Here is a 27384-nt window from a genome sequence, read left to right on the forward strand (position 1 = left end):
CAGCTCCTACCTTACTTTTGAGGCAGGGCCTCTCACTGCGTCTGGACCTATCAGTTTGTCTTGGCTGACTCAACAGCAGCCCAGGGATGCTCTGGGCTCTAACGCCCAGCTCTATGGTTACAGACACAGACCACCATGTTTGGCTTTGACGTGAATCTGAACTCAGATCTTCAGGCTTACACAAGAAGCACTTTACCAACTGAGGTATGGTGATATTTCATTTGTGCTGAAATGTGATTTTATTTGTATGTTAATAAATAAAGTTGCCTGGGGATCAGAGCTAATAGCAAGCCATAGCAGAAGTCTGGCAGTGGTGGTGCACGCCTTTAATCCCGATCACATGACAGGCAGATCTCTGTGTGTTCAAGGATACAGCCAGCATAGAGACACACGCCTTTAATCTCAATACCAACCACAGAAGACCTAGAGGTCTGTATAGACAGGCAGTGACGAGGAGGTCACGTGGTTGGGTTTACAACCAATAAGAAGGCAGAACAGAAAGTCAATAAAAAGATACACAGGAAGTAGGTCTCTTTCTGAGGGGAAGGACGGCAGCAGGAGCGAAGGGTAAGAAAGGTTTTTTAGTCTCAGCTCTTAGCTACTGCTCTGACCTCTTGGGCTTTTGACTCTGCATTTGGTTCTGTGTTTCTTATTTAATAAGACTGATACATCTACACTGAGTCATTCTCCAGCCCCAAAGAATTCACTATGGACCAGGCACCAAGTCCAGTGCATTCTTCAGAGCTACAAGAATTTACCAAGAAGTAAACTGAGTCATGAAAAGGTTAAGGCTCTTTCCAGAGTGTGTGACACAACTCCAGTCTCACACACTAGCTCCAGCTCTAAAGAGGACCATCAACTCCATGGCAACAGGAGCTCACAGGGAGGACATGAGCACTGCAGGCCACGGGACAACGGCAAGGGAAAAAGGCAACCCTGACTCACACCACACCACCCACCTGTCTGACCAGCTCCCAACCCCTCCCTCACAAACCTGGGTGTTGAGGGAGACCATGTGGTTCTTCACTATCAACCCAATGCGTTTTCTTGAGAAAACCGCAAGGCTCACCCCAATAGAAATTAAAGCTGAGCTTTTAGAACACAAGAGAAGGGCTGGGGAGATGGCCAGGTCGGTGAAGCACTTGCCATACACACGAGGACCCAGAACAGCAGCACAGCAGCATGCATCTGTACCCCAGAGCAGAAGAGACAGAGGCGGGGCTACTGGGGCTCACTGGCCAGCCTGATTAGCAAAATCAGTGAGTTTCAGGCTCAGTGGGAGACCTTGCTTCAAAATCTAGCGTGGGAAGTGACTGAAGAAGACACCTTACGTCAACATCTGGACGTCACACACACATACACACGGGGTAGGGGGGTGGGGTGCTGCACACGGGTTACTGGTCATTTTTGTCAACTTGACAGAAACCTAGACATATCTGGGGGAAGAGGGAATCTTGAGAAAATGCCTCCATCAAAATGGCCTATGGGCAAGTCTGTAGAGCATTTTCTTGATTAATGATTGATATGGGAGGACCCAGCCCACTGTGGGTGATGCCACCCCTGGGCAAGTGGTCTTGGGGTGTATAAGAAAGCAGGCTGAACAAGCCACAGAGAACAAGCCGTTTTGTAGATTTCCTCCATGGTCTCCACTTTAGTTCCAGCCCCAAGTTCCTGCCTCAACTTCCCTGAGTGATGGAGTATTGACCTGAGAGTGTGAGCTGAAATAAACCCTTTCTTCCCTAAGTTGCCTTTGGTTATGGTGCTTATCACAACAGTAGAAACCCTAACTAAGACACTCAGGCACACATACAAAAAGAATTCTATACAGCAAAGGAAATGACCTAGAACCACCACAATAAAGACAAACATCATAAACAAGACTAGAAGAAACCAGACACGAAAAGCAGCCTGTATGATTTCATTTAGCTCAAGTTCAAAACAAAATGCACAGAGCTGGGGGTTCAGGCTCCAATCCTAGATACTTGGGAGGTGAAGCAGAAAGACTGTAAGATCAAGACCTGCATGGGCAATGAAGAGTTCAAGACCAGCCTGGAAAACTTGTGTCACCCCATAGAGCACCTGTCCTTCTGGAAGGTGAGGACAGGCTCACTGGTGAGCGCTGCACGTCAGTGGACACTGTGGCAGGTTTCTGGGGTCTGACAGTTCTATCTCATTATCTGGCAGCTAGGCAGGTATGTGCACTTTGTAAAAATGCCCTCCATTAAAAAAAGAGAGAAGAGCTGGCACGCCTTTAATCCCAGCACTCGGAGGCAGAGGCAGGTGGATCTCTGTGAATTCAAGGTCAGCCTGGTCTACAGAGCTAGTTCTAGGACAGTCAGGGCTCCACAGAGAAACCTTGTCTCAAAAAAAGAAAAAAAAAAAAAAAAAAAGAAGAAGAAGAGAAGGAACAGAGAGAAGAAGATCTGAGTGACTCTGTACAGTCCCTGCCCGTACCTGGAAGCATAGTCCACAAGAAGCCCAGACAGGAGGAAGCAGAAACAAGCCTCAGAGGCCAGGAAAGCGACCTCTGCTCCCATCATCTGGCTGGCCCCCTCCAGTTTCCTGGGATGTAGCAACTGCTGCCCCAGCTTTCCTGAAATAGGGCTTCCCTGGAAAAAGGAGCTGCAGGTGCCCTTCTGTCTTGGTAAGGAAGCCCTCAGGTGCCACTCTCGTGCCCAGGCTACAGTTAGGTTCACCCACTGCCCCAGGACAAGTCTCCCCTCCACAGAGCCATCAACTCCAGTCCCATGTACATCTGGATTCTGACGGCAAATCTGACGATGTTTAAACACTTCCCTTACTTTAGAGGGAGGGAGGGAGCCAGACACTGTAGCACACATCTGCAGCCTCGACTGCAGGAGGCTGCAGAGGAAGATGCCGAGTCTGAGGCTAGCTTGGGCTGCACAGTGAGACCCAAGAGCATGAACAGCCCTGGTCCTGGGACAGGAAGAAGGCCCCAGTTCTTGTCTAGACTGTAATGAACTGAAGCTGCTAAGGCAGCTTTTCCAGAAAGAGGTACAGACCACAAAGGATGCCTTTTTAAGAAAACGACAGTCAGCATGCAGTGTGGTCCCCCTGCACAGTGCTCTGTTACTCAGCTCACTTACCAAAACTCCAGCCCAGGGGAGGCTCAATCTTCAGGATGAAATCCCCCTACAAGGCAAACCATGAAAGGTGAAGGCAGGAGACCTGAAGGGCCTGGTGGATGGAGTATACTGTATGTATATGATCACTTTACCCGAACAGCGCCATCTGAACTAAACCCACACCAGGCTCTTCTAAACAGTGGCAGCTGGATTCCCTTCCAGGGGCAGCCGGCTGAAGCTGGACACCCAGAAATTTCCATCTAGCAACAAGGAGACTGCCATGTGGAAGCCCATTTGTGAGTTGTAAAGATTTGGACTGGCAACATATATCAGTGGATAAAGAGCTTGCCATGCAAGCCTGATTCCTGGGACCCACAAAAAGGTAGAAGGAGAGAGCTGATTCCCAGAGGTTGTCCTCTGATCTAAACACACACACACACACACACACACACACACACACACACACCCTACACAGAAAATAAATGTTTCTGAAAAGTAAACACAAGACTGTATGAGGTCCGAGTCTTTCGATCCTGGCCCGTGTGACGCTGGAGTAAACCGCAGCGCTGAGAGCTGTCCAGCTCGCTCCCGGCCTCCTCTGCTAAGTTGCCTGCAGCATCCCCATGAGGCTGTGAGGGCTGGAATGTCTGGAGGTACTGCCAAATGTGCCCCACTGAATCCACCCAAGCGTGAGAAATCCGCATTCCACTGATCATTACAGTACAAGTAAGTGTTTGCACGTGGGGGAAGGCCACGTTCCTGACCACCACAGTCATTTGGGGATGCTAATTAATTACTTCCTATCATAAGAGCCACTCGTGGAGACTGAAGTCCCTCTTCCTCTTACCTTATCATACAAGGGGATCATAAAGTAGCCGTTGTTAGGAGCACAGTCCGTCTGATACTTCAAAGTCCCATGCTTGGTGTACAGCTTTATCTGGAAAGTAAGGAAAGGAAAGGAGGGTCCTAATACTGTCTTAGAGAATTAGTCAGCATGTGACGCCTGAATGCAGTCTATCAGCCGTGTTAGCCGAGTGCCTGCTACACACTAGCTGCTAAAACAGCTTTGGGGACAGAGGGGAAGAAGACCAAGCACCCCAAAATAATGTTACTCATGATTCTTTTATTGAAACCACCTCAGCCTACCCCCAAAGTCTTGTTGTTTGAAGCTTCTCAGTTTGCGTAAGTAGCTGTAGCGCTTTTGTTTGTGTAGATTTCCGAGTCTAAAGCTTTCTAATTTTGCTGTTGGCAAGGCACCAGTGAAAATCCAGATTCCCAGGCCAGCAGGATGCTCAACAGGCTGAGCCTCTACTGCACAAGCCTGGAGACCGGCATGCAAGTCCTGGAACCTACATCAACGGAACCCACATCAAGGTTGAAGGACAGGACGGACTCCACAAGGTCGTTCTCTGACCTCACACAGCACGTGTGGACACACGCAATAACATGTGTTTAAACCCTGGACACACGCAATAACATGTGTTTAAACCCATGACTGCCTGCCCCTCAGTCCCCCAGCACTGCAGTTTAGACACAAAGGCAAGTCAGGAGGCAGATTCCTGAGCTGCCCCCCAAAAGGCTTTACCCAGAAGGTCCAGGATGAGCATGGGGGCCCCAAATGATTCTAGATACTTAGAAGAATATTCCCCTAAAACCCTCCACTGCCATCATCAGAACCAAGATTGATGTGGAAGACATCCAATGCATTCACTTTCAAGGCCCGCTACAATGGCTGCACCCTAAGCCTCTGCAGACACAAACCTCTCAGCTGAAAGGCACAAAGCTGTATCAGGGACTCCCCTACACTGGGTGACCTTGACAAAGTCATGGTACCTCCAGAAGCCGAGCTTCTTCCTGGTAAAACTAGAGACGCCCTGCTTCAGGATGGCTGCGCTTACTCACAGTGGCGCGGTAAGCAGCGGGCACAGAGTGAACACTCAAAAGCAAGAGTGTTCTACGTACTGCCTCTCTCTCTCAGCACCATCGGGCGGAGACACACCAGAGGGTCACAGGCAAACTCCCTAAGCCGGCCTGCGTGACTCAATGACTCGGAACCTCAGTGTCCCAATCTGTAAAGACACATTCGGGTCAGATGACATCAAAGAGCCTCACCTCTAAAATATGAGTGTCGGGGCTGCGGAGAAACTCAGCAGTTAGGAGCACTTGCAGCTCCTGCAGAGGACCAGAGTTCATTTCCAGCTCTAGGGATCCAATGCCCTCTTCCAGCCTCTAAGGGCACCGCATTCATGTGCACATAACCATAGACAGATACACATGAACGCAGTTTTTAAAAAAGAATATTCTGTGGCAAAAATACAGATATGATCCAGTGGAGTCTTAGAAAACATATAAGCAGCACTCTTTGGAACCGGCGGTGTGAAGGAAGGAATGGACTGTAGCGCTCCTGGGCAATAATCAGGTTACACTCCACACAGCCCAGACATCGACTTATTGACTTTAGAGTCCGGCTAGCCAGTTAAGTGTGAAGACAAATTTGCTCTAGGCCATAAAGAAATCCAGATGCGTGCACTGCAGTAGACACTAGCTAGAGGACCAGGAGGCAGCAGCCAAGGGAGTCGCCGTCTCCCTGCTCCACCTAAGCCAGGCCCTGCAACTTGAAGATGCTGCTTATCAGGAGAAACACTGTGCGTGCGTGCGTGCGTGCGTGCGTGCGTGCGTGCGTGCGTGCGGGCGTGCGTGCGTGCGTGCAAGCCAAAGGTAACTTCAGCTGCCACTCCTTAGGAGCTGTCCACTTGGGTTGTTGAGACAAGAGTCTCTCGAAGGCCCGGAACTCACCAAGTAGGCTAGGCTGGCCTGTTTAACCACATGGGTTCTGGGGATGGGACTCGGGTCCTCACGCTGCACAGCAATCACTTCACTGACTGAACCTTTCTCCCCGAGTCCAAGAACCTGGTTCTGATGTCAATTCTGGCTGTTAAACCACTAGAACCTATCGTTTTTTTAAAAGATTTATTTATTTTTATGTATGAGTGTTTTGTATCGATATCTGTGCACCACATGGGTGTCTGATATCCAGAGGCCAGAGGGAGGTGGATCCCCTGGGACTGGAATTACAGACAGTTGTAGACCATCCTGAGAGTGTCGAGAACTGACCCTGGTCCTCTGCAAGAGCAGCAAGTACTTTCAAGCACCGAGACATCTCTCCCGCCCCTGGAATTCTTGTTATCTGTAGCGGCTACTATTAAAGATCAGAATGTCACATCCAGAGCTCTGTCTGGTCCTTTCTCTGCACTGAGATCCCCCCATCTGAGACAAGCCTTCGGTATATGCTCAGTACATAGTTTCTTTGGAGGAAGGCACCCCGGGCAGAAACAGGGAAAAGAAGGATGGGAGAGCAGTCAGGTGTGGCTGCAGCCTCTACAGGTCCAGCATCTGGGAGGCCAGGGCAGGAGGATCAGGGGTTCCAGACCACCTGGGCATGTCTCAAAAGAAGAAGAAAAAAAAAAAAGAGGAGAAAAGGGGAGGGGGAAAGGGGGAGGAGGGGAGACTGAAAAACCCAGATTACTTATATGCTATAAAATGCATTGTATTGGTCAATTGTCACATGCTGTTTGAGCTCACTGAGAAGTTGGCTCTGGGAGCAGTCTTGTCCTATCCCCATTTTAGACCTAAGCATGCTTGTCTAAAAGTGTCTTCCAAGGACTGGTCCCATCCCTGTGACAGGGAGGGAAGAGGACAGCAGAACACCCAGGAGTAAAACTACACATCATCGAGAACAGCTGGAAGGTGAACTATTCCTAACAGATGTCACTACTGTCCATCCCATGAAACAAAAGTGCCTGGGGAAGTCACAAGTTCAGCCATGGGAAGCTCAAACATGGAGAAAAAGCTCAAGCAGGACTCTGGCTGACGCCTCAACCTCCCCAGTCTGTTTCTGATGGATGCTATAAGCCCTTGACTTGATGGTTCATCTCTATACGGTGTAATGTTCTTTTACTGTACTGAGGACTCCAGCTGACTTCCTCCATCAATTTCTGCCAGATGTGTTGAGTGCTCCGTTTAATGATGGACGAACTGGCTGCCATACTTCGCTCTCTGGATCATACAGTACATCTTTCATAAAGTACAGATCAGAAAAGGGCAACATACATCTACGTGGGGATTACATACATGAAATGTCTGATGTCGTAAGCAGAGATTGCAAAAGGATGGTTGCTCAAGACGTTATTGGACAAGGGACATAGTGGACAAGGAACCCTAGGGCTCGAGAAGCACAGTTCACAATGGGCCACAAAACCCATTTTCTGCTCTCTTTCTCCCTGTTAGTGCATGGGGGTGACAGCACCCCACTGCCTTCTCCTTCCTCCCAACGCTGCAGGAAGCCCAAACTGGAAAGCCTCTCCAAAGCAGCTTCTGAGATGCCCAATTCTGCAAAGCCAGGAGGTGGCAGAGGCACCTGGGAACATGTCACCAGCAGTTCCCAAGGAGCCCTGGGTAGAAGGACCCAAGGCATCCTCCTGTAATCCAGCCCTTTGGAAGCAAGAGAGTCCAGAGTTCAAAGCCAGCCTTGGTTATATTGAACTTGAGGCCAGCTTGGGCTATATGAGAACTTTGTCTCAAAAAAAATTGCAAAATAAAATATAAATCAGCCAACCAACTTGCGAGGCACACACGGAAAGCCCGGAAGAGGACAACTGATTCTCCGCCTTAGGAAATCATGCTTCTAGGTTCTGCCGCTTCTAACACCATCTTACAGACTGGGGTTTGGACAAAGGCCAAAGGGAAGGCAGGGTGGGGACGGCTTCTCACCTTTTCCCCCAGTCCTAAGTGACATGTTAAAGGTGGCCATTGCCAGCACTGGGACAGCTCAAAGGGGCCTCGCATGCCCTTCTCTTTGGCACTACATTTCTCCTCCGGGATGGGCACCTGTCTACCTCCTCCCCTCCCTTCTCTGGCCCCACTACCAGTCTCCTCGGGAAAACCAGGCCTTGCTCTCCCTCCGGGCCCCTGTGTCTACTTCTGCCCACCCCACCCCACCCCACCCCTTCTTCTTCTCACGGGCTTTCTGGGTCAGAATCCCACTGGGCTGATAACCATTCCACACAACTTTCGGCTCAGTCAAAAATAGCTTCACAAATCTCTAGTGTAATTCCAGCAACTCTGCACTTTGAAACGGAAAGGAGAGGTGGGGAAGGGGAGGCGGCTTCACAGCCCCAGGGGTTGCTCTACTGCTCTATGTCAGGACTGAGCGATGGGAATCGATCTTCTTCAAAGGCACCCCGGGAAGGATGAAGGAACGACGGGTCCGAACCCTGGGGTTCGCAGGCTGGAGAGTGACACGTGTGGTTTCCAGGTTCTACAATATGGGTCGGGCGGATCTGAGGTTCAGGGGTCCTGGTCTGGGGGAGCCGGGGTCTAGCAGGCCCTCTCCGTCCCCGCCCCTCGGCGCGGCTGGGGAAGGGTGCAGAGCCGCCGAGAGCCTGGCCCGGGGTCACACAGCCGGCCCGCCACGCGCGGCGGCTCACCTCGATGAGCGAGTAGTTGATCTCCACGTCCGACTTCACGAAGCCTCCGCAGCCGACCACGATGTCCTCGGAGCCGCCCGCCCGCCCCGCGCCGCTCAGCAGCAGCAGCAGCGGCAGCAGCGGCGCCGCGGCACCCCGGCTCGCACGCATGGCCCGGCCTCCGCGTGCCTACCCTCCGCAGCCCGCCCGGTCCCGCCCCTCACACCGCACGCAGCCGGCTCCTTCCTCCTCCTCGCTGGCCTGACAAGCCCGGGTCACGCCCCGGCGCCGCTCCGCGCAGGCGCGCCGCGGCCCTGCGCCACGCCCCCCAAGAAAGACCGCCAGGACGCGCGCTCCGCCCGGAGTCGCGGCCGCTGGCGCCTCTGGCGTCCTGGAGGACTCCGCGCAGCCTCTGCAAGGAGCGACCCCGACAGGCTTTCAGATTCAGTGTCAACAACCGAGAGCTTTTTTGTTGATTGACGTAGTCAGCAAGTCCCAAATCGCTTGACTCACATACTTCACAAGTCAGTTGTAATTTCAAAAAGCCCTTTAGACATTTGTTACTTGGTTCTCCTTCCTGCATTCCCACCTTAACTCTATAACAAAATCTCGTTGTAGCCAGACAAGTTCAAGGCCTGCCTGAGCTACAGAGCAAGTTCAAAAGCAACCTGGACATCTTTAGACACTGTCTGAAAATAAAATGTAAAATATTTAAAAGGGCCGGGGAAATAGCTCAGTGCATGCCTAGCAAGACCCTAAAAACACTCCCCAGCATTGGTACACGTACACATTGAACGTGGCTAATAATCAATCCCTGCACTCATGGGGCTGAGGCAGGAGGACTTCCATGAGTTCAAGCCCTGCTTGGGTTACACAGGAAGTACCAGTGTAACCAGAGAATAAGGGGTGGTGGGTGGGGGTAGCACTGAGGGGTATCCTGGGCCCATGGCACAAAGTGTTTGCCTTGTGACCTAAAGATCTGAGTTTGATCCCCAAACCATGCCAGCTGTGGTGGCCAGCACTGGGGAGGTGGAGACGAGAGGACCCTGGGGCTCACTGTCTAGTCTAACGGGTAAGCTTCAGGACGAAGAGAGGCTGTGGACCCCTTCCTGAGGATGACACTCAGAGCCTGACCTCTGCATGCATGTGTACACTGTGAACAAAAACTCCTGAAAAGAACCTGGCTGGTTAGAATGTCAGTAGTGGAGAGGCTGGAATGTTGCAGGCCCAGAGGCTAATGGCCTTATCTTGGGCCAGTTCTGGCCCTCTGGGACAGCCACACCATCCCCTGTGCCCTCCGTCCCTGTGCTGAAGAAGGTCCTCAGATAGCATCTTGGACTACAGGAAAGGCTCCTCCATCTTGCTGCATGCACCTGCTTCTCTGACATGCTCATCAACATATTCTAAACTTGCCTTAATTTATGACTTTCTCTGTTCTGTAAAACCATAAAAACTTCGTGAAGCTGCATGTTGGAAGACCTTAGTGAAAATCTAGCAGAGCCAATCGTGTCTAGGGCCAACATCAGAAGGATACAGTTGTTTGTTGGAGGTATTTAGACCTTGAAGAAATCACTGTAGAAAACCGTGACCATTCTCTGTTATCTATGTATGGCGCTGTTTTTCTTTTTTTTTTTTTTTGGTTTTTTTGAGACAGGGTTTCTCTGTGTAGCTTTGCGCTTTCCTGGAGCTCACTTGGTAGCCAGCTGGCTCGAACTCACAGAGATCCGCCTGGCTCTGCCTCCCGAGTGCTGGGATTAAAGGTGTGCGCCACCACGCCCGGCTAGAAACAGCCCCGCGCTGTTTTTCTGAAGGACCTTTACAGCCTTTGCATGACTTCAGCCACAAGAGGGCCCTGGAACGTCTGGCATGACTGAATACTTCAAACAGTGCACAACAAGGACCAAAGCTGCAGGGTGTGATGCTTTCCTCACAAAACACAGATTAGATCAGGGGCTTTGGTATGAGGAACTTGTCTTACTCTAAAAACAACGTTTACGCTCTGCACAGGCGTCTGAGGTTCAGTTCATCTAGGCTGGACCTCCTGGCTGCCTGTGAGGCCTAAAGTCATCTTGGAGTGACCCTCTTTCTTCAGCTGTCCCATATAACTCAGAACACTGACAGAAGATGGGATCTGGGGTGACCCAAATCTGCGTTCCTGGGCCACAGCTCAAAATGGCTCCAGAATAAACTATCTTCTTCCCTTTAAGATAAAAGCTGTGGTTTTGTGTCAACATACCCCATACGTGCACATAATGAAATGAAATCTGTGATCTGGCTTCTTTATTATAACGGATGTATTTCTGTTGGCATGGCTTTTCTGTTAAAAATGATGCCATTTTTGAAACAGCATCTAACTAGGTAGCCCTGGCTAGCCTCAGACTCACTGAGATCAGCCTGCCTCTGCCTCCTGTGTGCTGGGATTAAAAGCATATGCCACCTGTCTGGCTAAATGATGTTTTCTTAATCAAAACGTATTATTTAAGTTCATAATAATATTAAAGGAGATATTTACATTTTATTTTCATCCCAATTCTAACACTTGCAGAGAAAAACATTTTGAAGGTTTTTTTTTCTCTCGTATGCCTGAGATTTGTCCAGTTGATTTTCCTTTGAATTCATTCTCTCAAATGAATTCACACACTTGAATAAGTAATTTTAATTTCCCCACCCCCACCTCTCTGAAACAGAGTTTCTCTGTGTAACAACAGCTTTCGCTGTCCTGGAACTTGGTCCGTAGACCAGGCTGGCCTCGCACTCACAGAGATCTGCCTTCCTCTGCTTCCCGAGTGCTGGGGTTAAAGGCGTGCACCACCACCGCTTGGCAAAAATGCTTTTTAAAGTAAGACTCTTTACATTCTTCCCAGCGCCCGCATCTAGCCCACATTGGTCCCCAGTTGCTGAACGCTTAAGTTACTAATCTGTTGTCTTTCCTAAGGGCACCCTCCTGCGATGGCTGGGCCCAGAGTGTGCAGGAAGTTTGGAAGGGGCTTCCCACAGAGAGGAAGGTGGAAGTGTCCCGGCACCGAGGTTCCAGAATCACCTCGCCAAGCACCAGCTCCACCTCCCTGTGCTGCTGGACCTTGCCCGGGGCCTCTCCGCTTCCCAGCTCCAATCCCAGTCAAACCCGCCCGGGCCCGCCTCTTCCCCAGTCTGGCGCCTGGCTCTGAAGGCTGCTCTGGGACAGACAGACCAAGGGTTGATGGACAGAGGGCGCCCAATGGCCGCGCCTGGAGAGCCCTGCACCGGTCTGAGGGTGAGTCCCATCTGCCCCTCTCTCTTCCCTGGTGCAAGGAGAGCTCAGCTGCTGAGAAAGGCCCCAAATTCTTGCCCTCGGGAAGCAATAAGGACATTGAGCTGAGCAGTGACAAATCCAGACCCCTTCACCAAAGCCTGGGGCCCTGAAGAGCCCAGCAGGGTTTAAGACTGGGGACTTAGATTCTTATTTACATAAAGCTAGTGGACCGGCATCTCCTCTGTCCCTGCCTTCCTCATCTAGACCTTACTCTAGAGCCTGGACTCCGGCCGATAAAGACCAGATTAGCAGTTCAGAGCTGGTGTTCACAGAGGGCTGGTTCCGTGCAGGGTGCTGTGAGTTCAGCAAGTTAGGTTGCTTCAGGCAGTTTGTACAGGGAGACTCTATTATCCCTCCTTGACAGAAGAGGGCACAATCAGCTCTGCCACATCCTGTTTGGGGGCGCAGTTCCCTTTTGGTACCTCAGTCTACTGGTCTATGAAATGGGGACAGTAGCAACTACCATCAGAGTTCTGATAAAGGGTACCAGCCAAGTCAGACATGGTGTCACTCATCTGTAAGCCCAGCACTTGGGAAGCTGAAACCAGAGGATCACAAGTTCAAAGCCAGTCCCAGCCCCACTGCCCCCCAGCTGACTAGCGTTAGGCAAGTTCCGTACCTGCTCTGGGCCTCTACTTCCCCATAAGCTAAGTCGGTGTAACTTGATCTGCCTTCTGGAGTTGATGACAGGATGGAAAGAGCTGAGAAAGAAAAGGCTCAGCAGGGAGGGCTTGGAATATTTTCGTGTAATGTCCGTCCCCACGGGCCGGTGAGATTGAGGCCCAGGCGGCATCCTAATGGCGTCCCTGATGTTCTATTCAGGTCTGGAACCAGACAGAGCCGGAGCCTGTGGCCCATCGGTTGCTCAGCCTGTGCTTCCTGAGAGCAGCTGGGGGCTGGGCGCCCCCCTTGTACCTCTGGGTCCTCGGCCCCATCTACCTGTTCTACATCCATCGCCATGGCAGGCGCTACCTCCGGATGTCCCACCTCTTCAAGGTCAAAATGGTAGCCACGGGGAACCTGGAACCAGGGAGTGGGGAGGCAGCCAGCTGTGTGGGGGGCAGGCTGGAACCCGGCAGAGACTCCACGCCTCCCATGAGCAAGAACACAGGACAGAGACGAGAAGGGACGCTGTTAGCCAAATGGGTCAATAGTGAAGAGGGCCAGAGAGAAACCCACGGGTCAAAGTTCTCACAAACAGATTTTGTGATTGTGCAAATCTACACACACTCTCACACCAAGAAAATCAAATAGCTACAGTGACCTGACATTTCTCATTTACTGTAGGTACATTGGGGTGCAAATGGTAATTTTAGAGCCATACGAAGATGAGTCTTTTTTTTTATAACTTTAGCAGGTATTTTGTTTATTTGTTTTGTTTTGTTTTGTTTTGTTAGGACAGGGTCCTATGTAGCACAGGCTTGTTTCAAACTCACTATGTAGCTAAGGATGACCCTGAGCTCCTGACCCCCCTGCCTCCCCTCCCAATTTCTGGGGTCACAGGCATGAGCCAGACACCAGTTTACTTATTGCCTTGCCCCATTGTATTGGGGGTAGATCCCAGAGCCTCGTGCTTACACAGCTACCACTGAGCAACACTTCCAAACAGCTCCATGCTTGTTTTCTCCTTACTTGCAGTCCAGCTGAGCATTTTTAAAAATTGCTGTACAACCCTTTTACGGTTCTTTGGTGAACGCTGACATAACAAACATCCTCCACTGAGCCATCCGCACAGCCCCGTCCCTCTCCAGGACTTCCTAGTAGAGATCCTACGCCATGCCCATGACCCTTAGCACAGACAGCCCAGCGATGTGGGATTAAAAGTATTTGCGGGGCAGAAAAACGGCAGAAGTAGAGGTTATTGGATAAGCTGTGGTACAGCGTGGCACTGAGTAGGCAGGGAGACGGCGTGGGGGCATTCTGGGGGGACGTTTCCTTGGGGAGGTTCTACAGAGAGATCAAACCATGGTATAGAATCGAGGAGGCAGGGAGCAACCTGGCCTTGAGACAGTGACGGTCCTGCCTTAAGTGAGAAATGGTTCGATGTGACCACCCATCCTAAACCTGCAGCCACACTTCACCCCCAACAGATGCAACCATGTCAAATCTTTGACGTTTGGGTGATGGTCCCTTAAGTACATTCTTCCAGCTGAACAGATGTGGTCCTGTCTATTGTCGGTCTGACAGATGTCCCTGAGAGGGACAGGAGTTGAGGATGGACGTATTAAGATGGCCCATTCCGAGGGACAAAGTTGTGAAGACTCTTGGGGCGAGGGGGGTGGAATCACTGTCAGAGCACTTTCTGTGGTAGAGTTGTGGGTTTTGTGGGTGTAACACCCTGTCATGTATGTGGGTATTCAGGCTGGTTATGTTGAGGATGTGCATCTATTGGTTTAAGTAATAACCAGTTTATTGACAAGAGGCCCCCCGGAGGTTTTGTCCCGTTTGGTCCAGTGTAGAAATTGCAGTCAGGTGGTGATGGTGAATTCCTTTAATCCCAGCACTTGGGAGGCAGAGGCAGGTGGATCTCTGTGAGTTCAAAGCCAGCCTGATCTACAGAACAAATTCCAGGGCAGCCAGGACTACCAGTGAAATCCTGTCTTAAAAAACAAACCAAGCTGGAAGATGCTCAAAGTTAAGAGCACTGACTACTTTCCAGAGTCCTGAGTTCAATTCCAGCAACCACATGGTGGCTCACAATCTGTAACGAGATCTGATGCTCTCTTCTGGCCTGCAGTCATACATGCTGTATACATAATAAATAAATAAATTAAAAAAAAACCCCAAACTTCAAGATCCAGCTCAGAAAAGATGGGCTAATATTAATACCTTTGTTGTAAAAAAAAAAAAAAAAAAATTCTTTTCTGAACAAGCCTCATTATGTAGCCCAGGCTGGCCTTGAATTCACAAGATCCACATACCTCTCCCTCCCCAGGGCTAGGATCAGGGGCATGGGCAGCCATGCTTGGCATGTGTAACTATCAGAAGTCAGTTCTGTTGCGTTCTGGAAGAAACAAACTTGATTTGTTTAAAAGACTGAAAATACAGAGCAGTCGGTACTGGAGGCCTGCCAGAGGGGTAAGAGGCGGCCATGACCGCACTCACCGAAGCAGTGAGTGGGAGGAAAGATGGCGGCTGGCCGGGGGGGGGGGGGGGGGGGGGGGGGGGCGGCACAGGGGCAGAGGATTCACTTTCTGTGACACCTCTGTAAATGTGTGGCTGTCACCCTGACGTGCTGGGGGTCCTCCTGGGTCTCAAGACTCACAAGAGAGGCCAAGAGATGTGTTTTGCTTTGTTTTTTACAGTCAGTGCTTTTTTTTTTAAAATTACATTTTTAAACTTTATTTTGTGTGCGAATGTGTGTGGACCCACAAAGCAGCGGGTAGTGTCCATCCTTCCCTTCTTGGGTCCTGGGGCTCGAACTCAATTCATTAGGCTTGGCTCTTTACCTGCTGAGCCATCCCACTGGCCCAAGGAATATGTTTTAAAGTCTGGAGTAAAAGGTGGCCTGTGTAGGTCAAGCCTGGAAATACATGTAACAGACACACAGGGATGAAGAATCCTTTTTTCAGCTTTTTTTTTTCAGTAATGGAGGGCACCCTAAATAGGGGACCCTAAATTTTTATTTGTTTAAAGCTAAATGAATTGGTTTTTACTAAGAACAGAACATCTTGAGGAGATTTTCAGGGAAGTTAAGAAAGGATTTGTTGGTAGAGCACTTGAGAGGCACAGGCAGGACAATCATTTCAAGTTTGAGGCTAACCTGATCTACCTAAGAGGTCCTAGGACAATCAAGTCAACATAATGGGACCTGTCTCCAATTTAAAAGAGGGTGAAAGCCGGGGCACACCTTTAATCCCAGCACTTGGGAGGCAGAGCCAGGTGGATCTCTGTGAGTTCGAGGCCAGCCTGGTCTATAGAGAAAGATCTAGGACATGCACCAAAACTACTCAGAGAAACCCTGTCTCGAAAAACCTTGATAGATAGATAGATAGATAGATAGATAGATAGATAGATAGATAGATAGATGATTAAAAGGGGGTGAGGGCAGACAAGCAAGATGCCTCAGTAGGTAAAGGTACTTGTCCCAAAACCTGATGATCTGAGTTCAAACCTCAGAGTCCACACAGGGAGAGGAGAAAAATCACTCCCCCATAGGTTGCCCTCTGACTTCCACATGGGTGCTGTGACTGTGTTTGCACACCCACCCATGCATGCACACAGACACATACATGTAAGTAAATAATGTTATATTTATTTACATATAATACAAATAATAAAAAATAATGAATATGCTGTTCCCCCTTAATGACTTTAAAACAAGAGCTGTGTATCCTAGACCCAGAGACTCACTTCTCTGAAGCTGGCTGGCCTGCAGTCTCCTTTGAAAAGGAGATCTAAGTCCTCAGTTTATCATTCCCGTACAACTCTCATGATTCTCACCTGGAAGGCTTTTTGAAAAGTACAGTTTTGTCTTCCTGGGACTTGAGAGCCGTTCCGGTCAGGACTTAATAGGACCTGATAACACTCCTTTAAGTATGCCGGTGGCTCTCTTTTAACAGCCACGAGAGTACCACGTGCCCAGCTACAGTGGGTTTTGATATGAATTCTGGTCAGGATCTGGTGAAATTTTGTTTTATACTGTTAGTAATGATGGGGCCAAACCCTAACCCTCTCCCTTTGGCCGTCAGGTCAGCCGAAGGCTTGGCAGGCTCACTCGTAGGGACCTAGGAGGCCCTGGTCCTCTACCTTTCCTCTATACTTACGTCACCTGAGGACGGAACAGTTTTCCTCCCCATGTGAGCTCAGCTTCCCTTAAGCATGCAGGGGCATCTCTCCCCGTAATCCTTTTCTTCTTGGCACACCCTGGTTCGAGCCTGGCCTCTTGTGTCTGTGGCCTGTCTAATCAAGAGGACAAAGTGGCCTGCAGGGTCCCAGGGCCTTTTGAGAGGAAGGCTTGTTGCCCCCCCCCCAAGCTGATCTTGTGTTGGCTCTCCTCTGTCTTTACCCTCATTTGTCTCAATTCTGGTTGTTGACCCCTCAGAAAGAGACTTAGCTAGGTTTGTAAAGGAGGCAATGGATTTTAGTTTTCACGGTCATGTGTACACTAAAGTAAACAGATTTCTGATAAACTTATCAGAAGACTGTTTTTCAAGTAGTTAAAAGACAGGAAAGAAAGTTAGTAGAAAACATCAGGAATATTCCCACCAAACATAAAATGTTTGTTCCTTAAGATGGCTTTCTGTAAGGTCACCAAGAGCAGATCCGGGTCTGAAGCTTTGATGAGAGGCCTCTTGCGGTCGTATGTCGGTGTCCTGGAGTCTGCCAGTGTGTTTAGCTGTCACACTTAGGCCATCTTGAAGGTTCATCGCTCGGGACTTACTCTGCCCTGGTGCCGTGGACTTGCCCTTGTCATCTGCCCCCAGCTTTCCCTTTTTATTTTGGAAGCAGCCAATCATTTTTACCTAAGAGCAAATTCAAATTTTATCATACAAAACCCTTGCCATCCCAAGCTAATATTCTTTCCTTAACAAAACTATATCCTCATTCTTACTGTCTTAGTTAGGGTTTCTATCGCTGTGAGAGATACAATGAAATGTTTTCCTTTACAAGACGCCATGGTCACGGTGTCTCGCACAGCAATAGAAACCCTGACTAAGGCACTTTTTATACTTTTTGCTTTTTTTTTTTTTTTTTTTTTTTCTTTTAAGATAAGGTCTCAGGTAGCCCAGGTTGGCTGGAAGTTGCTAGGTAGCTCTGGCTGACATTGAACTTCTGCTGTGTGTACTTCCATCTCCCCAGGGCTGATTTTATAGGTGTATCTCCTCCAATCCCACCCCCAGTTCCACATTGCTAAACTCTGAGGCTTTCACTCGTTGTGGGTCTCAGGAGGACTTTATTGTTTCGTAGATTTTTTTTAAGGTTTCTTTTTTTTAAGTGTTGACTTTAAAAAAAAAAAAGATTTATTTACTTATTATGTATACAGTGTTCTGTCTGCATGTGTCCCTGCAGGCCAGAAGAGGGCACCAAATTTCACTACAGATGGTTGTGAGCCACCATGTGGTTGCTGGGAATTGAACTCAGAACCTCTGGAAGAGCAGTCAGTGTTCTTAACCACTGAGCCATCACTCCAGCCCTAAAGGCTTTTTCTTAAATACCTTTTGTCCTTCACCTTATAAGAGTCTGAGAGTTTCAGAGTGTTGCAGTTTTGCAAAAATTAGTAAGGATAATTTGGACAGATGACCTTGGACAGTGAGTTATGTCAGTATAAGCACAGAGAAAGAGAAAAAAATAGACAGCTAAAAATGTCTGCACGTCAACCCTGAGGCTACAGTCTAGGATACAAAGGGCATCTGCTCCCGTGGAGGACGGGAAGTGCTAGCAACTGGCTACAGTTGGGGAGGAAGAGAGGACAGCACTGTGGTGCAACCTAGACAGGGCGCTGGCTGTTGGCTCCAGCCACGGCATGCTGGACCCAGAACACTTGTCTTCTTTACAATACATTTACTTTTTTTGTTTTGTTTTTGGTTTTGTTTTTGGAGACAGGGTTTCTCTGTGTAGTCTTGGTGCCTGTCCTGGCTCTCGCTCTGTAGCCCAGGCTGGCCTCGAACTCACAGAGATCCACCTGGCTCTGCCTCCCGAGTGCTGGGACTAAAGGCGTGCGCACCGCCACCGCCCAGCCAACAACACATTTACTTTCAAAGATTCTGATAGAACAGGTCAAGCCGCAGAATGTGAGATGGTCTAGAGTGCCTCGGAGGGCTCGGGTCTGCTGATACCCATTTTGTGGGCAGGTGACATTACACAGGAAGGTTTAATGTCTCTTCTGTAGAGGCTAAGGGTGAAATCCGTGGCAGTTGGTAAGAACACAGCACGGAGGGGAGCTGGGAGGGACATCGATGACTGTCCCGTGACAGGTCTGAGAGTGGGTGTTCCTATGAGGTTCCTTTGTGGTCAGTACGCCACTCTGGTCACCCAGAGAGGACCGGAGGCACCTCTCTACAGGGACATCGCCTACACATGGCCATTGACACATGGCTAAACTGTCTGCAGGCACCAGGCCAATCTACAGCTTGAGGCCATATTATTCTGATGACCAGTCAGGTTCATACAGGAAAGGAGAGATTCCACTTACTGGACGGGAGGCAGAAGATCCAGCAGAGGCAAACTCAGGTCCAGAGGCTTGGTCCGGATGGCTCTCACCAAGAGGCAGAGTGGACTGGGACAGCAAACGTTAGGAGGACTCCCACAGTGTGTGCCGATTAGCCGGGAGGAGCTGAGGAGGCTCCCAGGAGGGAGAGTGACCACCAGCAGTTTCTGGCTAGCCACCCCCCTTTTTCTGCCCCCTTCAGTTTCCACCGAAGTGCACCCTTGGCCAGGGTCCATCCACTGCAAACAGGAAGCAAGGCTTTCCACGGGAGCTGGAAGGAACGTCTTAGTTTGCACCCTGACAGGTGACGACGGTGCCCTCAGGTCACAGCCTGCAGGCCTCCAGTCTCAGCCAGAGACCTGCAGTTGCTGGTGGGTTGATCAGCTCACCACCACAAATATGCGAGAAAAGAGACCAAGCCAAGAGTGGAGAGAGGTCCTAATGAGGGTCCCCCAAACACCGTGTTAGGGGTGACAATACTGAGGCAGGTGGAAAAAGAATCGCCAGGACCAGAAGGCAGACGTAGAGGTCACTAGCTCTACCGGGGCACAGCTGCAGCAGGCTAGTCCTGAAAAGTGTGGCAGAGAGGCGTTCCAGGGTCTGCTTTAACTGGTGGGGATCCACTGGAGCAGTCAGGTGTTTCAACATCACCTTCCCAAGAGCACTTGAAGTTGGGGCTTGCGATTAGCAAACAGTCTGTCTCAAGTCCGAAAGAGCCCGGCAGGACCACTCATCCTAAAGCGGCATCCAAAGAAGACATAATCTTTCACCTAGCAACTAACCCTCACTTCACACCCTACGTCACCCCAGCACGCACTCTTCCGGCTTCTTCTGTGGCTTGCGAAACACTGGATAGGCGCGAGCTATTGCTGAGCATTTTTGACATGAGTTGAAGGTCAGGATGGGTCTCAATGCCTCCCGAGCAGGGAGGACACATCGATGACGTCACTGACAGAGCCCCATCAGGCTTCTCCAGTCTGCCTCCGTTTTTCTTTTTCCCCTGGCAGTCTTATGAGTCTGTTTCTCCAGGTGCTTGGCTTTGCCCTCATACTTCTATACACGTTCAACGTGGCCATGCCTCTGTGGAGGATCCACCAGGGGATGCCCCAGCACCAGAGCTTCTCCTTCAGCCTACCGTGTGGCTCACCACCATGGTAATCACCGCCTGTGCAGGAGCCCAGCTCGCCCCCCCCCCCTGCTGCTGCTTTCCTGTGGTGCAGGAGCGTGGAGAAGGTGGGGACCCTGGGAGCTTCCCCTTCTGCCCCCCACCCTTTCTTGTCTAGAGCTTTGCCACCTTCCTGATTCACATGGAGAGGAAGAAGGGAGTCCGGGCATCTGGGGTGCTCTTTGGGTACTGGCTGCTTTGCTGTCTCCTGCCAGCTATCGACACCGCCCGGCGGGCCTCTGCAGGGGTGAGTGGGGCCCTGGGGAAGCCCACAGGGTGGCGTCAAACCTCTGTTCTGTCCCGTTTTCCACACGCGACACACCCTCCCCCACAAGTACCTCCCATCCAACGTATTTTATTATGTTTTGAACTGATAGATAATGATTATACCATTTGTAGGGTGCAGTGTGCTATGTGCATATGTGGATGTGTCTGAGGCTGTGCTATGTACATACGTGTGCAGAGGCCAGGAGGACGTGTGTGTCTTGATCTACCACTCTCTGCCTTATTCTCTCTCTTCTTCTTGTTGTTGTTTTGTTTTTCTTTTCTCCTTTTTTTTTTTTTTTTTTTTTTTTTTTTTTTTTTTTTTTTTTTTTTTTTGGTTTTTCAAGACAGGGTTTCTCTGTGTAGTTTCTGTCCTCCCTGGATCTCGCTCTGTAGCCCAGGCTGGCCTCGAACTCACAGAGATCTGCCTGGCTCTGCCTCTCGAGTGCTGGGACTAAAGGCGTGTGCCGCCGCCGCCGCCGCCGCCACCACCACCCGGCATTTTGTTTTGTTTTTGAGACTGGTCTCACACTGTAGTTCAGGCTGGCCTCAAACTCATGATCCTCCTCCTGCTTGTGGGAAGTTCAGGTGTGCACCATCACATCCAGCTGGTGCTTGGGTAATCAGGGCAGGTTGGACACGGTAAGATTGTGGAGAAGCCAGTGCTGAATAGTTGCTGATAAAATCAGCTAAACAAGAGGTTGGGGCTTGTCTTAGCCACCATTCTATCGCTGTGAAGAGACCAAGGCAACTCTTATAAAAGAAAGCATTTAATTGGAGGTGGGCTTACAGTTTCAGAGGTGAGTCCATTGTCATCATGGTGGGGAGCATGGCGGCAGCCAGTCAGCCATGGTGCTGGAGAAGGAGCTGAGAGTTCATCCAATATGCAGAGACCCTGGGCTTGACATGGGCTTATTAAACCTCAAAGCCCACCCAGTGACACACTTTCTCCAATCAGGTCACACCTCTTAATCTTTCTAATCCTTTTGAATAATGTCACTCCCTGGTGACTAAGCATTCGAGTATATGAGCCCATGGGGGCCATTCTGATTCAGTCACCGCAGGGCTAGAAAGGAGGAAGACACCCAGCGCCCCTCCTGTTACTGCCCCAGAGGCTGGACTCACTCACACATTAAGGCACATGTTTGTGAGCCAGGGTGGCTACGATGCTAGGACCATGCTTTCATGAGCCAGGGCTTGGTTCCTCTCTAGAAATTGCTCCAGGCCTCAGGACCCATGTTCAGTCTCAACCTAGACCACTACAACCCCTTCACTGTTTCTGAGTGCCACTCCTGGGGCTTCTCTGTCCCCACAGAGCTTCCACCATGAGCCCCTCGACCACCTGGCCACCTACCTCTGCTTGTCTCTGGTGGTAGCCCAGTTTCGCGCTGTCCTGTCTGGTGGACCAGCCATCCTTCTTCTTGGAAGACTCCCAGACACTGGTAAGTCAGCCACTGTGTACTGAGCTCAGCACCTCCTTTATCGCTGGGTCCCTTCTGATGTCAACACCCCCATGTGGTCAAAGGCAGTTGGCCTAGAACACAAGTTGTGTTTTCCTGTTGTTATTCGTTCAGCCATTTAGCATGGCCCATCCTGGAGGCATCTGCTGTGACCTCAGCCCTGGAAGGCAGGAGGATTGCAAAGTCACGGGACACATCTTCCTTGTGAATGGTGTATTAGTTACTGTCTCCTCGCTGTGACAGATATCTGAAGGAACGGCTGAATGAGGAGCTTATCTTGGCTCACAGTTGTAGAGGTTTTCAGTCCATCATGGTGATGAGAGCAGCTCCGTTGGGGTGGTGGGATTGCGTGGGGGAACTCCTCACACCCAAGGGGGACAGGAAGCAGTGATGGACCTGGAAGTGATAGCCCTCAACACCCCTTCTCCCCCCCCCCATCACACACTGTCACTGGGCCCCATATCTCATATTCATAACATGGTCCTTGCTTTGAGGTTCATTGTTGCTGTTGTTGTTGTTGTTGCTGCTGCTGCTGTTCTTGTTGTTTTTAAGGCAGGCTCTCACACTGAAGCCCAGGGCAGCCTGGAATTCACTAGGGAGCCCAGGCTAGTCTTGAACTCACAGCAATCTTCCTACTTCCAGAGTCTTGGGATTATAGGCGTGAGCTACTATGCCAGGTAGAGAACTTCCTGGTCTCAGTAAAGTAACAGCGATTCTTCTGAGTACCTCTTGTTCTGCATTATTCACTCCATTAGCCCTCTAGCCCTTTTGGTCTCACTATGCGGCCTTGGCTGGCCTGGACCTTGATATGTAAGCCAGGTTGACCTTACATATAGAGATCTGCCAGTCCCTACCGCTGGAATCAAAGGTATGAGCCACCATGCCTGGTCCTCCAGCCCTTATTGCCTTGACAGCTTACCGATAGCTCTCTGTAGTAAAGAGACACTGGACTTCACCACTCATTGAACTCATGGTCAGTTCACCATCTCCCTAACCTTGGCCACCTGCTCACCATGGGCTGTGAGACCAAGGCCAGCCTGTCCTTTTTTGAGATAGGGCCTTACCATGTAACCCAGGGTGGACCAGAGCTCTCTTTCCTCCTGCCTCAGCTTCCTAAGTGCCGGGACGACAGGTGGACACTGTCACTGTTTCCTCCCCGGCCTGTTGTCTTTTCCAGAATCCGTGTCCAGAGACTGAGGCCTCATTTCCCTCCAAGGCCATGTTCTGGTGGGCTTCTGGGTGAGTGAGGCATGGGGCTGGAGTGGTACCCCTGACCCATGTTACTGCTGTTCTCACTTGTCAGCGCTGATCATCCCCCAGAGGTCCCTCCCAGGCTTACCCAGGCCTTCTTTACCTGGCCTCTGAGCTTGAAACACCAGAGCCTCGGTCATACCCTCTGTAAGATGGGGATAACTCTACCTCCACCAAGCAGAATATACTCAGTTTGCACATAGCAGGCGCTGACTAAAATCAGCTTCCATCACTGCACCGGGTTTAATTAGCACCTACTGCATGCTGAGCACCAGGAGTGAGAGTAAAAAGCCCAAGCCTCTACCCCCCAGGGTGGAGGAGAAAGCAGCTCCAGCTGGTCTCCTGTGAACCAAGGCCACAGCCACCCATCAGGGCCCGTCCTGCTCTCGCTCCAGCCAGACCTCAGAAGCAGAGCAGCTTGATCTGAATGAACTGCAGGACGCAAAGCCCTTGCCCAGGGCCTGGCCCCTGGCAGTCATTCAGCAGATGAAGGACTCGGCACTCTGGGTGCACAGGATCTTCCAATAGCTCCACGAGGGGCCTCAAACCCTGCTTCCCAAACATGGCATTCACCGGCCATGCTATTTTGTGCCACACTGGAGTGTCACCCAGATTCTATGTCAAATCGCTTACCCCCAGGACCCCCAAACAATTAACCATTTGCAGACCCTCTCTGGGAGGCAGAAGTCCAGGATCCAAACTTGTTTCAGATCTTTGATCTTCCCGACAACACGAAGGGGAAGCTCTTGTCCAGGGCCGGCTGGGGGAGCTTGCTCTGGTGACCCCTCTTTCACAGGCTCCTGTGGAGGGGCTACAGGAAACTGCTGGAACCGAAAGACCTCTGGTCACTTGGAAGAGAAAACTCTTCAGAGGAGCTCGTTTCCCAGCTGGAAAGGGAATGGAGGAAGGACCGCCGTGTGCTGCCGGGGTGAGTGGTGGTGAGCAGTGGTGAGCGGTGGTGAGCTAGCGCTCCAGCCGGGGAGCCTGGCAAAGAGCACTCCTCAAACGACCTGTTCCACCCACTCCCCTCTTCAGCTCCCCTGACACACGCCCAGCCTGTCGGTGGTTCCCACCAAGCACCAGCCGATCACTGACTGGACTCAAGGTGCACACTTCTTCCCAGAGTGCTGTGTGTGACCTAACAGAGATTCTAAATGGGGGCCCTCTTCAATACCCTAAAAGTGGGCATCATGGTGGAAAGGCCCTAAGCAGTGCCCATCTGAGACCCAGAGGCCCTGCAGTGCTCACCCAGGGCCCCTAAGTCCTATCCGGGACCCCAGCAGTGCTCTGAGTTCAAGGTTAGCCAGGCTACAGAATGACCTTGTCTCAAACAACAACAATAATAATAAAACAGCCAGAGTTTGTTGACTCGCTAGAGCCACGAGTCTAATGTGGGCCCACACCCATGTCTCCTCTCTACCAGGCACTCCAAGGAGTTTAAAAGCAAAGGGAACCGTGGTGTGGGAGCCCCTGAGACAGAGGCCTTCCTGCAGCCAGAGAGGAGCCAGCGGGGCCCGCTGCTCAGGGCTATCTGGCATGTGTTCCGGTCCACTTTCCTGCTGGGGACCCTCAGCCTGGTCATCAGTGATGCCTTCAGGTTCGCTGTCCCCAAGCTCCTCAGGTGAGGACAGCCTTCTGGGATGAAGAGTTTGGGCTCTTTCTGCCCGTGTGTGGACATCTGGGACTCAGGACAGTAAGGCTGCAGGAGTGGAGAAGACATGGAGGAGAAAGTGACCGACCCCCAGAAGGACACAGGACCGCACCTGTCACCTGACTGCTATCAGTTAGCTTTTGGGGCTAACCGATCATCCCCAAGATGAGAGGCTTAAAGTCACAGGCACTCACCTAGCTGGTCAGGATGTGTGGATGGGCAGTTTGGACTGGCTCCCACTGAGGGGGCTCACTCATGCGTTTGTGGCTGGTGATTGAGTAGGCCCAGATGAGCTTGTCTGAGGTGACCTAGGCTACATGTCTCTGCTCCATGCAATTTCCATCCCCTAAGAGACCATCGCAGGCCTACCAGTGCTATTGGATATGACCCTGGGAGGCAGGACAAAAGCCACACACACCCAAGGCAAAGCCTGATGTTGGCACAATAACTACCTCCCCTTGTCTGAAAAGCCAGAGCTGGTGCCTGGTCCAGATTTAAGAGATGGAGTATTGAGCCAGGCCTGGTGGTGAGGGGCTGTCCTTCCCACTCAGGAGGTTAAAGGAGAAAGACTGCAAGTTCTAGGCTAGCCTGGGCTACACCACGGGTTCTAGGCCAGCCCCGGTCACTTATTGAAACCTTGTCTCAAAATAGAAAGTAAAGCCGGGCCTGCTGGTACAGGTTTGTGATCACAACACTCAAGAGCCCGAGGCAGCAGGGCCACACGCTTGAGACCTGAACCACAGAATGACGTCCTGTCCCCAACAAAAGCCAAAGCAGGGCTTCAGTTTGGTCTGTAGCTCAGTTGGTAACGCCTTTGCCTGGCATGCACCAAGCCCTGGGTTTGATCCCTAGCACCACACAAACTGGAAGTGATGGTACACGCCTGTATCCTAGCTCTCAGGAAGTAGAGACAGCAGGCTCAGAAACTCAAGGTCATGGTGGACATAGTGAGTTCGAAGCCAGCCTGGACCACATGACTCCCACATCGAAAGGAAGTGTGGACAGGGTGGAAACAACTGTGGCCACTTGTTCAGAAGACCACCACGGACTGACTCTGCACCCAGGTGGTACAGCCCGGCCTCACGGCCTGTCCCTCTTCCCGCACCCTAGCCTGTTTCTGGAGTTCATGGGCGACCGCGACTCCCCAGCGTGGACGGGCTGGCTCCTGGCTGTGCTGATGTTCTTGTCAGCCTGCCTACAGACGTTGTTTGAGCAGCAGCACATGTACAGAGTCAAGGTCCTACAGATGAGGCTGCGCACAGCCATCACCGGCCTGGTGTACAGAAAGGTGAGCCCCCGGGGCCAGAGCGTGCAGCATGCGTACTGCGCGCTGGACCCTCACACAGCCGTTCTCTTTCCTGCACTCTTACGTCTCTGTGGTTCAGCCCTGGGACTTCCCCAAGCACATCTCTTCATCTCTTAGCCTCTTCACTGGCTTTTGTTCCGTAGGAGTGCCGCCAGGGACTGCAGCAGACACGGGCTTGAAGCATCTCAACCAGGCAGGGAGAACAAACGTTACTAGAAGTGTTGTGGTCAGAGCCGAGGCTGCAGCCAGAAAGCTGGGCGGGGCATTTTTCCCAACAGGCCAGTTAAAGAGACAAGTGACCAAGGAAGGCAGAGACAGGAGGTTTACCCAGTGTGGCCACGTTGGGAAGAGAAGCAAAGACACCCGGTGGCCAACACCCCGGAGTCCATCTTTGGGATCCTGACTGTGAGGTTTAGATATAAACAGAGGGTAAGAGGTGTGTCTGGCTAAGCAGTTCTGGTTGGGTGCGACCTCACCCAACTGTCTTTTCTGCAAAGTGCTCAGGCAAGTTGTCAGGACCCTGTGAAATCTCTCCCAAAGACAAGTTCCCCTCAGGCTTCAGTCTTTTCACTCTCCCAGCATGAGACTCCCGGGGAAATGCCAGTTTCAAGGGGTCCATTGTTTCAACAGCGGGTTAGGTGCATTCCTGTGAGGATGCAGACATCCCACAAGAGTCTCCATGTCTGACTTCCCTTGACCTCAAGAGGAAATACTGCCTACCCCAGCAAGGTAGCCTTTGATCCTCAGAGATCTGACCTGCCCTGACCTTCAGGGAGACACCTTCCTGGCACTTGGCATAACTTCCATTGAAATGAACTATAAACACCTTCGCGCTCTGCTGCGGGCTGTGCCAGCGAGCCTGTCTCCACTGAAGTTCTCAGGAGGCCGCGGGCGGGGAGTCGGGGGTAGAAGCTTCAGTGCTGAGTCACTGTGGGTGGGGCGCCAGCCAGCCTCTGTAAAGACGTGTTGAGTGGAGAGTTCTACACTCCATGGATCAAGGGCAGGGAGAAGCAGCATTCATCATGCTGAGGGGTCCCGGGACTCCAGGATCAGATGGATCAGAGGCCGCCAGAGAAAGGTGTTGGAGCCAGAGGGGCTCAGAGAGAATCCAGCACCCTGTGCTGCCTGTGGCATGGCCCAGGGGTCCTGAATTCATGGCCTACAGGTCTCTCTCTGACTTGGGGCAAGTTGCTCTGCTTCTTCTTCCTCAGTTTCCTTTGCTGTAAAATAGGGACCACATTGATTCAGGATCGCTTTTTACTTTTTAACAACCCTTGAGGTGCAATGTAACCAC

General features: G+C 51.1%; 2 protein-coding genes across 2 annotated transcripts in view; one reads left to right on the forward strand and one right to left on the reverse strand.

Annotated features, from left to right (window-relative positions):
• The window catches only part of LOC114700538 (nodal modulator 1), a 63905-nt gene extending 55166 nt beyond the window's left edge, over window positions 1-8739 (reverse strand). The window contains exons 1-3 of the mRNA XM_028880201.2: window positions 8573-8739; window positions 3934-4023; window positions 3108-3153 (exon numbers count right to left, since the gene is read on the reverse strand). Coding sequence (XP_028736034.1) covers window positions 3108-3153; window positions 3934-4023; window positions 8573-8722 — 286 coding nt within the window. The 5' untranslated portion in view covers window positions 8723-8739. The remainder of the gene's footprint in view (window positions 1-3107; window positions 3154-3933; window positions 4024-8572) is intronic.
• Window positions 8740-11692: 2953 nt separating this feature from the next.
• Abcc6 (ATP binding cassette subfamily C member 6) overlaps window positions 11693-27384 on the forward strand; it is a 49814-nt gene continuing 34122 nt past the window's right edge. The window contains 11 exon segments of the mRNA XM_028880202.2: window positions 11693-11804; window positions 12666-12848; window positions 20023-20101; window positions 20104-20147; window positions 20277-20405; window positions 21738-21803; window positions 21805-21864; window positions 23060-23121; window positions 23930-24061; window positions 24557-24754; window positions 25895-26072. Coding sequence (XP_028736035.1) covers window positions 11751-11804; window positions 12666-12848; window positions 20023-20101; window positions 20104-20147; window positions 20277-20405; window positions 21738-21803; window positions 21805-21864; window positions 23060-23121; window positions 23930-24061; window positions 24557-24754; window positions 25895-26072 — 1185 coding nt within the window. The 5' untranslated portion in view covers window positions 11693-11750.

The sequence above is a fragment of the Peromyscus leucopus genome, chromosome 1 (genome assembly GCF_004664715.2).
Source record: "Peromyscus leucopus breed LL Stock chromosome 1, UCI_PerLeu_2.1, whole genome shotgun sequence".
In the NCBI taxonomy this organism is placed as follows: Eukaryota; Metazoa; Chordata; class Mammalia; order Rodentia; family Cricetidae; genus Peromyscus; species Peromyscus leucopus.